This window comes from Tauraco erythrolophus, chromosome 1, assembly GCF_009769465.1.
Source record: "Tauraco erythrolophus isolate bTauEry1 chromosome 1, bTauEry1.pri, whole genome shotgun sequence".
Classification (NCBI taxonomy): domain Eukaryota; kingdom Metazoa; phylum Chordata; class Aves; order Musophagiformes; family Musophagidae; genus Tauraco; species Tauraco erythrolophus.
Window position 1 is genome coordinate 118,716,029 of NC_141465.1, and position 12,086 is coordinate 118,728,114.

The following is a 12,086-nucleotide window of genomic DNA, read 5'->3' on the forward strand; positions in this document are numbered from 1 at the left end:
CCCCGAGGAGCGGGAAGGGGCTGCCCAGGGACGGCGCCGGGCGCGGGGCGGCCAGACTTGGGTTCCGTGCGGGATAAAGAACGGTACGAGGAGGGCGTGGAAGATCCTTGCGGCGAGAAGCAGCTCCCGAGGCTGTCTCCTCTCCTCCAGCGGGAAGGGGAAAGCTGCGCTGAGGCTGCGCCCCGCCGATCCTCCGCCCAGCCCCTCGCCCGGCCCTCCCTTCACAGTGTCCAGCTGAAAGAAGCAAATTAAAGCTACACAGAAGTTTATCCCCACGTGGAATCCGTATCAGAAAAATACCTGCGCAGTTGCAAGGTCTGCGGGACGCAAACGCTGAAATATTTCTGAGTTTGGGGCACTCTGCGTCTGGCACGCCCTTGTTCTGCAGCTGCCTGCTGTTTTCACAAAAGCCAGCATCTTAATTCCCCTTAAACTCCTTCCTGCCTAGCCTGGACATACACATCTAAAAGCGTTACATCAGAATTCAAACCTGGCTGAGAACCATCTCCACAGCTGCCTTTACAGAGAGGTCGGTACCTGCTCGACCCCAGCTCAATCTCAGCATGCCCTTACTGGTTCCAGTCTTGCCTGCACTTTACGTTCCCCCCTCATGTTCTCTGCCTCTAAATCTGGATTTCTAGATGAAGGCCAGTATTAAATCTCTACACCTGTCTGTCTGCCTGCCTGACAGTGCCTCTCTCCACTCTGTCTCTCAAACATGCGTGGAGCTAGGCTAAGAAAAGTGTAGTCCTTCCTGGTCTTGAGCTTTATATCTCAAAAGAACAGGCTCAAAAGACAAAGAGACATTCTCTGTGAATTGTGTTGCAGCACACCGTCTAGGACAAGCAGTTCTGTATCTGTTTCTGATCAGTCTTGCTTACTTTCTTGTCAGTCACTTTTTTAATTCCTGAAGAAGGTAGCATAGCATCTGTTACAGTAACCCACGTTCCCTGGAGTTGATGTTTACAAGCCAGGTAAGGCAGCATTTACTTGCACCTTTCCTTCCAGAATAAATGCCAAGAAACATGCTTTGGATATAGCACTTGGAAAGCAAGAGTATCTCAACAACTAGTTGCCATCCACTTGCTATCCCAACTGTTTTTGGTTTTGTTTTTTTTTGTGGTTTTTTTTTTAAATTTATTTATTATTATTATTTTCTCTTCACATTCTAAAACTAACATTCATGAAAACTGCTTCAGTTGATTTTCTTTTCTACATCTGATTCATTTCCCTTTGAGAGACGATTTCACTTTTCTATCTGTTTGGTCTCAAAAATAAAACACTTCTTGCTTTTCATATACATCTAAAGATTGTCCAGATGTGGTAAGAGGCTGATTGGGACTGGCATAGATGAAGCAAGCATTTGCACTCCTTTGCTTCCTTGAGTGATGGTAGCTGATATTTTCAGTTTAACCAACCTAATGTAGACCTTTAATTTAGAGCCTTGCAAGTACAAACCAGAGATAACACAGGAACTGACAAATATTGACTCAGGAAGAACTGGAAATTTTACCCTGAAAATATGCATGTGCTGTATAGGAAAGATATCTGCTTGGTTGGATGTGAATATTTTTCAGAAATACATAATGCCAAAAACATGCAGAACAAAAAAACCCCAGAAAATTTTACTTAACTTAGCCTTTACTCCTGCAGTAGAAGGCCCTTTTTCTGAGATACAGCCTGCTAATGCACCAGGACTCGCGTTCATATCGTCCCAGCCAGAAAGGCACTTGGACTCCCAGACAACAGTGATTAACAGGCCCTTTACTGGAGCTCACAGGAGAAGGAATAAAGAGGACAGTGCAGATAATCTTACCTCCCTTCAGATGCTGGGAACCTCAAGCTGTGCAGCACCAGGCACACCTCCCGTCAGGGCACGGCCTCTCCCATCTGTGGAGTGGTTCTCCCGTGTTTTGGTCTTTAGAGCTCTTGTAGGATCTTCTGAGAAGAAAACAATTCTGGTCATCATTCGTACTGTAAAACAAAAGGAAGTTGACATGAGAACACGCCGCTCTGCTTTGAGATGAAGACAACATGCAGGCAGTGTAATTGCCAACACCAGGAGGGAGCTCCTATGGGTTCCTTCGTTACAATTAGCTGGCTCAGTATTTTCTGTGGCTGGGGGACACCCACAGCACAGCACAGGACAGGCAGCCAAGCTGCACCCACACCATAGCACAGCAGAGCCTGTGCTGTAACACAACCTGTGTCTTCTCAGGTTAACTGGTACGTGGGTCGTCAACTCCTTGATGGATGACGGTCTTCTGGTTAGCACATTGCTGAAATATGAGTATTGTAACATACAGAGTATCACATCCCTGGCCTGAAGGGCAAGCAAGGTTCTCGGGTAATCTACCAGTTTGCAACGACATAAGTATTACCTCTGTGGGAATTTAAAAGATACAACATAGCACTGTAATTATTTAATTGTTCTGCAACTTCAAGTCTCCAACAAGATGACAGACATTCTTGAAATAACACTAGTTTAAAAGTTAGTCTGGAGCTGCATCAGAACTCTGGTGCATACAGAAGCTAGGTGAAGAAAAAAGAAATGTCCCATCCTGAGAGTTAAGATATTTCAGGACACAAACCTCCTAAACTTAAGAACTCCTTTAACAGGTAAACCAATAATCCATCGCAGCCAGCATTTCCTCGTGCGCACGTGTGCCCTGGGACACACTTTGGCGCAGTCTCTCTCCCAGTGGTTTGGGCTGCACTTTCCCCCATCCCTGCTTACCTACACCCTCCCTGTCCTGACCCCACACCAGTGGCAGGATGCCCTTGCCAGCCACCTCCTAGCCCTGGCCAGTCACCTCCTAGCCCTGGCCAAGCGCCCATTCACACCACTGGCAGGAGGAAGCGAGAGGGGGAGAAGGGAAGAAACGCATTTGCCTGGGGGATCTGTGTCCCTTCCCATGAGGCAGTGGCCAGGGGTTGCTTAGACACCTTCGGGAGAGGGTGGACACTGACGAGGGTGTTCTGTTGGGTGCTCCCTATGTTTTAAGTTAATTTTTGGTCCTCCTCACAATTCTCCTTCTTCCCATCCTGCACTTGTTACTTCCTCTGGTCAATTGGTTGCTTTTTAATTTCTTTGTATTTATTGTCCCCTTCTCTCTTTAGCCCTTTTCCTCAGGATAATTCATTTTTTCAGGATAATTCATGTTTAAGATACTTAAAGGAGAGCTCAATAGGGACTGTAGCAGACTAGCACCCCCTACAACCACTGCTTGAGGCTGAGCAGAAGAGCCAGGGCACTGTCTCTAGACTTCCCCAGCATCCACCTTTGCTGTTTAGTGACGTTAGGGGCTCTATCCTTGCCTCTATTATCTATTTATGGACCTGTTACCCATGCATTTGTCTAACCCTCTTTGAACCTGCTGAGACCGTGATCTGCAGCCTCACCTTTGCCTGGAACAAGTTCTCTTTTAGTGTTTTAAACCAATCTCCTGGTTTTATGAAGTAGCCCTAGTGCTGATGTTACAGGATTCTGTGAAAATAGTTCTGCCTTACTCTGCCTTTCTGCTTTCATAAAGCTCAGTCACATCCACATTTGAATTCTCCTCTCCCAGCTGAAGCCCTAGCCTCCCCAGCTCCATGACAATTTGGTTTCCTTCATACCATTTGATGTGGAAGCTAGTCAAAAGCCGCCGGCAACCCACCAGTTCCCTGGCACCGAAGCTGGCTGTAACGCTGGGGGACACATCTTGGCCAGTAGTTCTGTTTCACATCTCCGTTCCTTCAGAATCAATGGCTGAATGGCACCTGGGCCAGGGGGGCGCTTCTAGAGTACCTGTTTGGTGCAATAAATCCTGCATATTTACCTAAGCTTGAAGTAAGTTCCAGACGCGTGCTACAAAAAATGCAGGAGGTGTGGTAATTTCCTTCAACATCTTCACTAGGAGAAGTCACCGACTGCAACAGATGGAAAATCCAGAGCTGTACGTACGTATTAGACCATGGTCTTAAAGACAGAAGAGCATGCAGAAAGAAACTCATAATGCATTCCCTTGTTTAATTTTTTCAGCATCTCTTCTCACCAAGAACAGCTAATTTCAAAGTCGCTAATTTTAGTTTTCAGTCTTTTAGACTATTAAAAACCACATTAAAAACTGTGCTGCTCTTCCTTGGCTCAGGAGGCAAGGTTTGCTTTGGCTGTGGCCCAGATCAGATGGAAGCAGCAGCCTCCGTGCCCCAAAGCGTTCTTCCGTACAGGCATTTCAGATCGCACGCAGGGCTGGTGGCACAGTATCCACCAGAAGTTACACCGTGGCTCTCCATCACTAGAGTAAAGGAGGATGAAATTCAGGCACCATGCCTACACCTAGGCATGTTTACATGTGAAGCTAAGAAAGCAAGCAAGCCAAGTTCTTAATTTATCAGAAGAATGAAGCAAGTTTAGAGCCTTTCATGTTTAGGTCAACCATTCTACCTAAACCATGACCAGTTTACACTGGTAGGAGCTGATTCAGCTAAGCAACTCCTGTGGTACCTGACTTATTTCTAGAGAACAACACCACCTGTAAAACAATTGTTGTGGAAGACTACACTTTATCCTAACACAGAAAAAAAACAAAAGTATGGCAATAATGGCAGCCTGCTAACGAAGTTCTGCCTGCAAGAACTGCCAGTTTGAAAATTGCCATGTGCACTGAACAGTCACTCAAAAATAGTTACTCCACATAAATAGTTCTAACCTTTGCATGTACCAGAAAGCACAAAACACTGATGTTAGCTGATGCACTTAAAGAAAAAAGGAGCTGACATGTAAGAAGAGATTCACATTAAAAGGCAAGGACAATCACAGAAAAAAAGCCATTCCAGTAAAAGCACTCCTTTGGGCACTCGACGTTCCCACATCGCTGTTTGTTTACTGCAGGATCAGGTAGCTGAAGGCCCCAACAATCTGGTGACACCACCAGCTAATTTGCAGGGACACTCACTGTAAGTAAATTCAGAGACAAATCGACCAAAACATTCAGCCATCCAAGTACATGCCAGTAAGCTACAAAGAGACATAACTCTTTTTAAAAGTGCCGTAAACACAACGCCAGGCACCCTCAGCCACTTCTGGCACAGTAGGCTTTGATACGTTTAAACTGAAAGACTACAGCTCATCTTTAAATAGAATTTGGAAGACTAAATAGCTCTACCTTAAGTACTTGAAAAATCGTAACAAGAAGAGAACTGTAAGTATTTTTCTTTTTTAGTACTCTGATCATAACAGACTTTGGGACTTAAAATCAGGCAAATTTCATACAGTGGCATTTTTCACAAGCAGCATCTGAATTCAACTTAAAAATTTTGCAGGGGAAGACACCAAAATATCCTGCTAAATGAGTAGACTTTTATATTACATTTTTATTTTGCAAGAAAATAAATTATACAACTTAAAAAATAAAATTCAAAAATTAAGCAGTACATCAAAATAGTTCAGCTGGACTGCCATACAGAAACTACCACCATTCAAAATTGTACAGCATTATTATCTTGGTAGTGGCACACATTCAAAATTGTAAATACCACACGTAGATAGATATTACAACTCGGGAACTCAAGTTTGCTCAACACTCCAGACTACATATAGTGTATATGACAGGAAAGCTTTCATGTATTGTTTATTTCACAAATATGACCTCAAAGAATTACAAAGATAGCATCCCAGTCATTTGGATGAAAATAGAAAACAGTTTGAGTTGAAGATAGCAAATCTTTCTGTAAAACTATCAAATCTTCTTGCCAATTGTATTTTTAAAATTTGCACTTTACAGGACAATGGCATTCCAATGCAAATAAATGCAACATGTGAACATCCAGAACATTTATACTAAGTTTAAAAAGGTGAAAACGAGAAAGTCACATTGTCTTTTGGAAATGTAATTGCATTACAGTCATAACAAATGAAAGATAGATGAGTAAAAATAGAAGCTAGGGACATCCACTGTGGAAAGAGGAAAATGGAAGACTTCAGAATTGAAACTGAGATCCTCATCAAGTTGTTGGGACAAAGAAAGATTTAACAGTATTTCTTAATTAAACCCATTAAGAGTGTTTTTCCCCCCACCCCCCTCTCTCCTACACCAGATTTCATCCCATAGCTATTCACCGTGGCAGTGTGTGTGGCAACGTGTTTTTCAGATGCAGCACCTCTTTAAGCTAGGTCTTTGGACATCGGTATTCATAGCTAAAAATTGCAGCCTTGAAAGTGCGTTGTTGCCATATTGCAAGCGAAGAATAGTTCATTTTCATTTAGATCTGAACTCTACCCTCCCCAGAAGAACAGCTGACCCCGGGTATCTCCCTGTGCCCCAGGTGACACTAGTTTTAAGTGCATATTGGTGAAAGTAACCTGATGAAGGACGGTAAATGTGATTCTGCATCTTTAACAAATTTGCTGGTGTGAGTCTCAGATTTAATAAAAACCCCAACATCCATTTCTGGTATATATTTAAAGAAAAATGACCATGTCATAGGCACATTACCAATTATATTTCTGCATCCCAGGTGTTGAGAACTATCTAGATAACATTTACGCTGTATTATTTTATATTTATTAGTCGAGGGAACACGCAGCTCCTTAGCTTTTAGCAACCTGTTGCTTTCTGCATACGCTCCAGCTTCCTAAACAGTTTTATCTGAGATGCAGTCTCTAGTACTTCTCTCTCAAAGCTAAATCAATGGCTTCAAAATCAGCATTAGTCCCTTGGCAGCTCTTTCTGCATGACCATTTCACACCCATTTTTACCTGGTTAACGGTTGGAATTTATATTAACAGTTGAAAAAAGTGTGCTCACGCTGTCGTGTTTTCCCCCCAATTATCCCAAGTGAGCATTTATTACTTTTAAGTTACAAAGACTGAAAGTCTTGCAGCACAAAGTTTTTTATTAGAATTTTGTTTTCTAATGTTCAAATAGTTTTACTGGTTAACTACACAGAGCACCACTTCCTTTTGATTCTGAATCGCAACACCACAGGGCCAGCATAGAAGATGTAATAATTTTTAACAGCATCTTCTTTTGGGTATCAATAAAAGCATGTAACATAAGCTGTGGGATTTCAATCAATTGTAACTGGCCAGGTCTTGATTTCTCTCCATCTCTTGTTCATGAAACCCTCACTACCAAAAATCTCTTACTCAAATGGATGTCCAAGCACACAGTTCTCAGGCAGTCCCATTGGCATTTACATCAGCAACAGAGCATGCAGCCTGTTTTAGGGTGCCAACAGCCATTCTTGCAGAGTTTGCTTCTAAACCACTCTTACTTCATACATTACTGCAACCACGTGAAAGCAAAACTCCTCCTCTTACTTACTGGAAGGTTTTTCTTTTTGACTAAAGTTAATTGTATCCTCTTCCCCCTTTCAATCATCAAAGAAGATGAGACCTTTAGATGCTGTACTTGAACTAGTTAATTAAAAAAAAAAAAAATTTGCACACTTGCAATTTATAGAATATTCATACAGAACTGAGTAAAGCGCAACTTACCTTTTGTCCCAAGACAGGCACTCTGCTCCAGTGATTCATGTGATCAGTCCAGTACATGCTGGGACATGTCAGAGTAGCAGAGAGGCAGGCAGTGCCAAACGACTACTTAAGATGATTGAAAATAGAAGAGGTAACATTAAAAAGTTGAAATTCCTGATGTGTATTTGGCACTCTCTCTGCATACACTAAACAAGGTATTTTTCCTTAGCTTTTTACGATTTTCGTTGGAATTGTATTTCCTACCCTGCCAGTTTCAAAATAAAAAGCAGAGGGTTTGTTTTCCATATAAAGACGTTGACTTCTACGCAACAGACCAGTCCAATTGGATTAACCTTGCATGTATATATAAATCAGGAAGTAGTACAGGGATCTTCAAGTGTTATTTTCTTTCTGGGGAAGTTGTGCATCAATTACTCTTTAATGCATTCAGATATATGTAGTCATACTTAAATATCTGGAATACAAATATTAAATGTACAAGGAAATACACTTAATATTTCTGTCCGGTATAACAGACCCACCCATGAAAACTGCTTTTAGAGTGAAGCATCATTCAAGAAAGCTTTACCTTCTCAAAAAGGATTGTAGCAAATTATCTGTCCAAATAAGGTAACAAATAATGTACATCCACTTGTTTACAGCAAACAATTTAAAAACAGTGATCTCTTGCTTAAGGAGAAGTATCACCCATGACTTGGAATTACTTTTATGTCACTTATGTGTCAATTATTAAAATCCAGTTACTAGATTGAAGCACTGCTATAGCCAACAGGTCTTAACTGTAACAAAGACATTATCAGTTGTGATGCATGTGTTTGTGTCTCTCAAATGTTATTACATAAAAAGGATCAAAGGTGGACAGTACATTACTCTGTTGATCCAAAACACAAAAGTGAAAGTGCTACTTCTAGTCCTAATTGCATTTAAAAAAACAAAACAAAACAAAAAACCCAACCAAACCCAAAACAAAACTAATAGCAGTTCCTCAGTGCATGAATATTTGAATATTTTTTCCTTGTGCAAGTACTGGTCATCTAAAAACCCAAACCTGTATTCTTCCTGGTGGGTGTAAATCAAATCTACTTTAAAAAGTTCACAACAGGCTCTTCATGAATGCAAGTTTCCCACAAAACAGCATGCTGTTAAAAGTGTGCAACATGAAGGGAATGCCATCATGCTAGCTGAATGAGATTGGCAAAATATAGTCCTCTGTAAGGTAAGGCAGGGATTTCAATACGTAACGAAAGTCAAAACAAGTCCTTCTGCAGCACAAACTGTGGCAGCTGTCTGTCCAAGCACCCTTCCATTTATGTTCTTAGTATCCTGCAGAGTCCTCGGATTATGCCATATATATGAAGGTGTTGATATCCGACTCATCTCTTCTGATGTATTTGTGCTCTATAAGCCATTCAATTTGCTCTTTTATCATTTTCTTTTGTGGCAAGAACATGTTTTTCAATATTTCTACCAGTTCAGTCTGAAGCTGGGCATTAGTAATTTTCTTCCGCATTTTCATTATTTGGATGATAGCCTCCTGGTGGGGAACAAGACAAAAAAAAAGTTTTATTTTTTTTAAATGCCTGAGTGAAGTGACAAAGAGACTACGGCATTAATTGGAGGCTCCTGGTAAGGTGAGACAGCAAGGAAATCTATATTTTTCCTCAAAAATTAGATATATGCTGCAACTTTTAGCCTAAGTAGATACTGAATTGCTTTTACAAAGAGGTCAATAAAGGAAAAGAACAAAGCACTGGCAAGATGCAACAGATACAAGACATGTCCTGTCAAAGGAGAATCTTTGGTTAAATCTTCTATCTAGAGCATGAATTACTCACTAAAACCTAATGTTCCTTCACTCTCTGAGCAGAAGTCGCCATTTCCAGGGTGACTTGTGATATACTTTGTGAATACCTCATGAAATGCGAGCTTAATGTCAAACTGGAAATCACAAGGCATTCTCCTTTCATAAATACAACCAGGTATTAGCCCTTCTGCTAGAAGTATAGCCAAGATGTTAAATCAGGCAGTACAATTCAAAACGTGCATGGCCTGGGATCTAATCTGACTGAGAGAAGAGTCCAGCAGTTTGAAGGTAAAATGGGATTTTTGAGACTCCATTGCAGGTAATGATCTCTGATGCCTGAAAAAAAAACAGGCTTTTAAGAACTGTGAGCTCAAAAGATTTGACTGAGTACCTGACTGAAGGACAACCAACCACAAAGGAGGAAACTGCATTTTGTACATCTATGATGTACTTACCAACCTTCCTTCTAAAGAGAAGGCCCCTCAAAAAGTCACACTGTTTTTACTAAAGGGTGATGCCATCTCTGAAATTACTCTAGTCTCCTCATACAGAGTAGTCAAAGAGATCTCAAGAACAACAATATTATTTGTTGGTAGCTCAAGTCAGTCAGCTTTACCATCTATTGCCACCCACTGCTACACAGTTCTGCCTTCACCACTGGCTTAACATCTGCTTTGTCCTCTTCAAAAACAATGACTGGGTACATCAGAACAGGAGGCTGGTAACTAAAAGCGCACAAAGACACATGCAAAATCTGGTGTTCGGAAAGGACCGAGGCCAAATAGCAAAAGTCCCAATGGGATTCAAAAGCGTCCATTTTATACACCAACATCCACGTGTGGACAGCGTGCGGTAGTGACAGTGCAACAACAGAAACACGGTAATTTTAAATTCCTCTGGCAGTTTACTTGCCTGGGTTCGTAATATTCTGAGCTGGACTATTCCTTCATTTTCCTCTTCCCGCATTCTCTCTGTAGTAAGTTGCAATCGACCGATCAAATTTATCTTGCCCCTTTTTTGAACTTTAGCGTTTTTTCTGAAAAAGTTGTATTGTATGAAAATAAGCACAAAACGCATTTTCAGTTAACGAATTCCTATTAAACTCAAATTACAGCAGCAAGGAGTACCGTCCCATTTCAGATATTTATAGGCTATTAGCACTGAAGCGGTGAGATAGCTGGCTGACAGATCAAAACTCAATGCCAACGTCTCTGCACAGTGAAACCTGAATATACCAGCATTACAGAAAAATGTATCAGCTGAAACGGACAGTGTCTAAAGTTGAAAAATTTAAAGAATAAGATTCCAGAGAAATATATTTCAGTTTAATTATATAAACTTAGGGCTCTTTAGAGGAAGTTTCTACAACAATGTTCAGGAAACAGGACTAATTCATTTTTCATCGGAAGAACTGTCTATCTAGCAGAAAAAAAGGACAATAACAGCTATTGTAACAAACATAGCAAAAAGCTGACGGCATTCTTCAGCAGTCACCCACAAACTTTCTGTACTGCCTGTCTCTTCTGTCACGTCCTCTCATCACTTCCCAGAGCTCATCATCCTGATGACAGGAACAAACATCATGGCCCTGGACAAGAAACTAAGCCCCAGAAAAGCAGAAGCATCGCCCCTCTCTCTCTCCACAGATCCAGATGTCCAGACGCTACTGAGAATGAGGCCCAGAATCTGAGGTTACTAGCAAGGAGCCAGTTCTAATCTCTAACAGAGAGGCAAAAAACAAAGTAAAACATGCTGAATGTGGTATACACCATTCAGATATTCTCTCTTTATACCACCTTATGCTCTGAAGGGTTTCAAAGCACCAGTAAAAGAGCACCGTAATTCTCACTGAAATAACGACACTCCTCTCTGGTGAAAGCCACACCGAAAATCCCAGCTTTTGACAGCATACCATATTAGTAAGCAGTTTCACTTCTTTTTTGAAACTTATCACTCTGCTTTTGAAACTCTGTGCATCTGTAATAATCAATACAGCCCTAGTGCTCTGCTTACATGCTGTTCTTTCTATATGAAATTTCATGGGCTCGTCAGTAACAGGAGGATAGCAAAGCCTCTGATTGTGCAGCTCATCTCTAAGCATTTAAGAAATTTAATTTCACAGAAATCAGAATCATAGAAACATTTGTCTGAAAGGGCTACTGGAGCTCATCTAGTCCAACCACCTTCTTGAAGCACGCCAAAACTAAGTGAGGACAGTGCAGCAAAGCATGTATTTAGCTGAATCTTCAAAACTTTCAAGGACAAAGGTTAAGTTAAAGTGAATTCCTTTAATTATAAAATAGTACATTGTCATTTTACTTTTCAAACATCATCTTACATTAAACTGAACTCCTGGTTGACCGAGAAGAGGGTTCCTTCTGTAAAGTCTTTGGGTGAATTGACTTGAGGTTCATACAATAAAACCTGACGTTTCAGCTTTGGAAATGCTACAAGAGACTACAGAGAAAAGGGGAGGGGGGGAAGAATGAAAATAAAATACCAGACTTTCTAAATGAAAACAATTACTTTCTAAGAACATAGTTCACTGCTGTGCAGACCGTAGTGAGGGAATCACGTAGCCTTGTTTGGAGCTGACAGAGGGCAACACAAAGATACTAGTAAAACCAGACAGGGGACACAGTTGACCAAGTCTCCTTCTGAAATGGGTTAGTATAAGTAAAATCACACAAAGAAGTAAAATTCACGAACTTACGGCTATAGAAGTGGTGTTAAGTCTGATTTATGTGGTTTCTCTCTTTATTCTTGAGCTATATAATTAAAAGTCTGATAGAGCAAACA

At 41.1% G+C, this 12,086-nt stretch overlaps 1 protein-coding gene across 3 annotated transcripts in view; it reads right to left on the reverse strand.

Annotated features, from left to right (window-relative positions):
- Positions 1-1,955: 1,955 nt before the first annotated feature.
- The window catches only part of CUL5 (cullin 5), a 37,410-nt gene continuing 27,279 nt past the window's right edge, over positions 1,956-12,086 (reverse strand). For 2 of the 3 annotated variants that reach the window (XM_086621752.1, XM_086621742.1), the window contains 3 exons: positions 11,626-11,744; positions 10,200-10,323; positions 5,339-9,017 (listed from right to left, as the gene is read on the reverse strand). In XM_086621752.1, the coding sequence (XP_086477878.1) occupies positions 8,823-9,017; positions 10,200-10,323; positions 11,626-11,744 (438 nt within the window). In that variant the 3' untranslated portion in view covers positions 5,339-8,822. Of the gene's footprint in view, positions 1,975-5,338; positions 9,018-10,199; positions 10,324-11,625; positions 11,745-12,086 lie in introns of those variants that run through there. The other variant, XR_015222609.1, reaches the window with a different exon arrangement.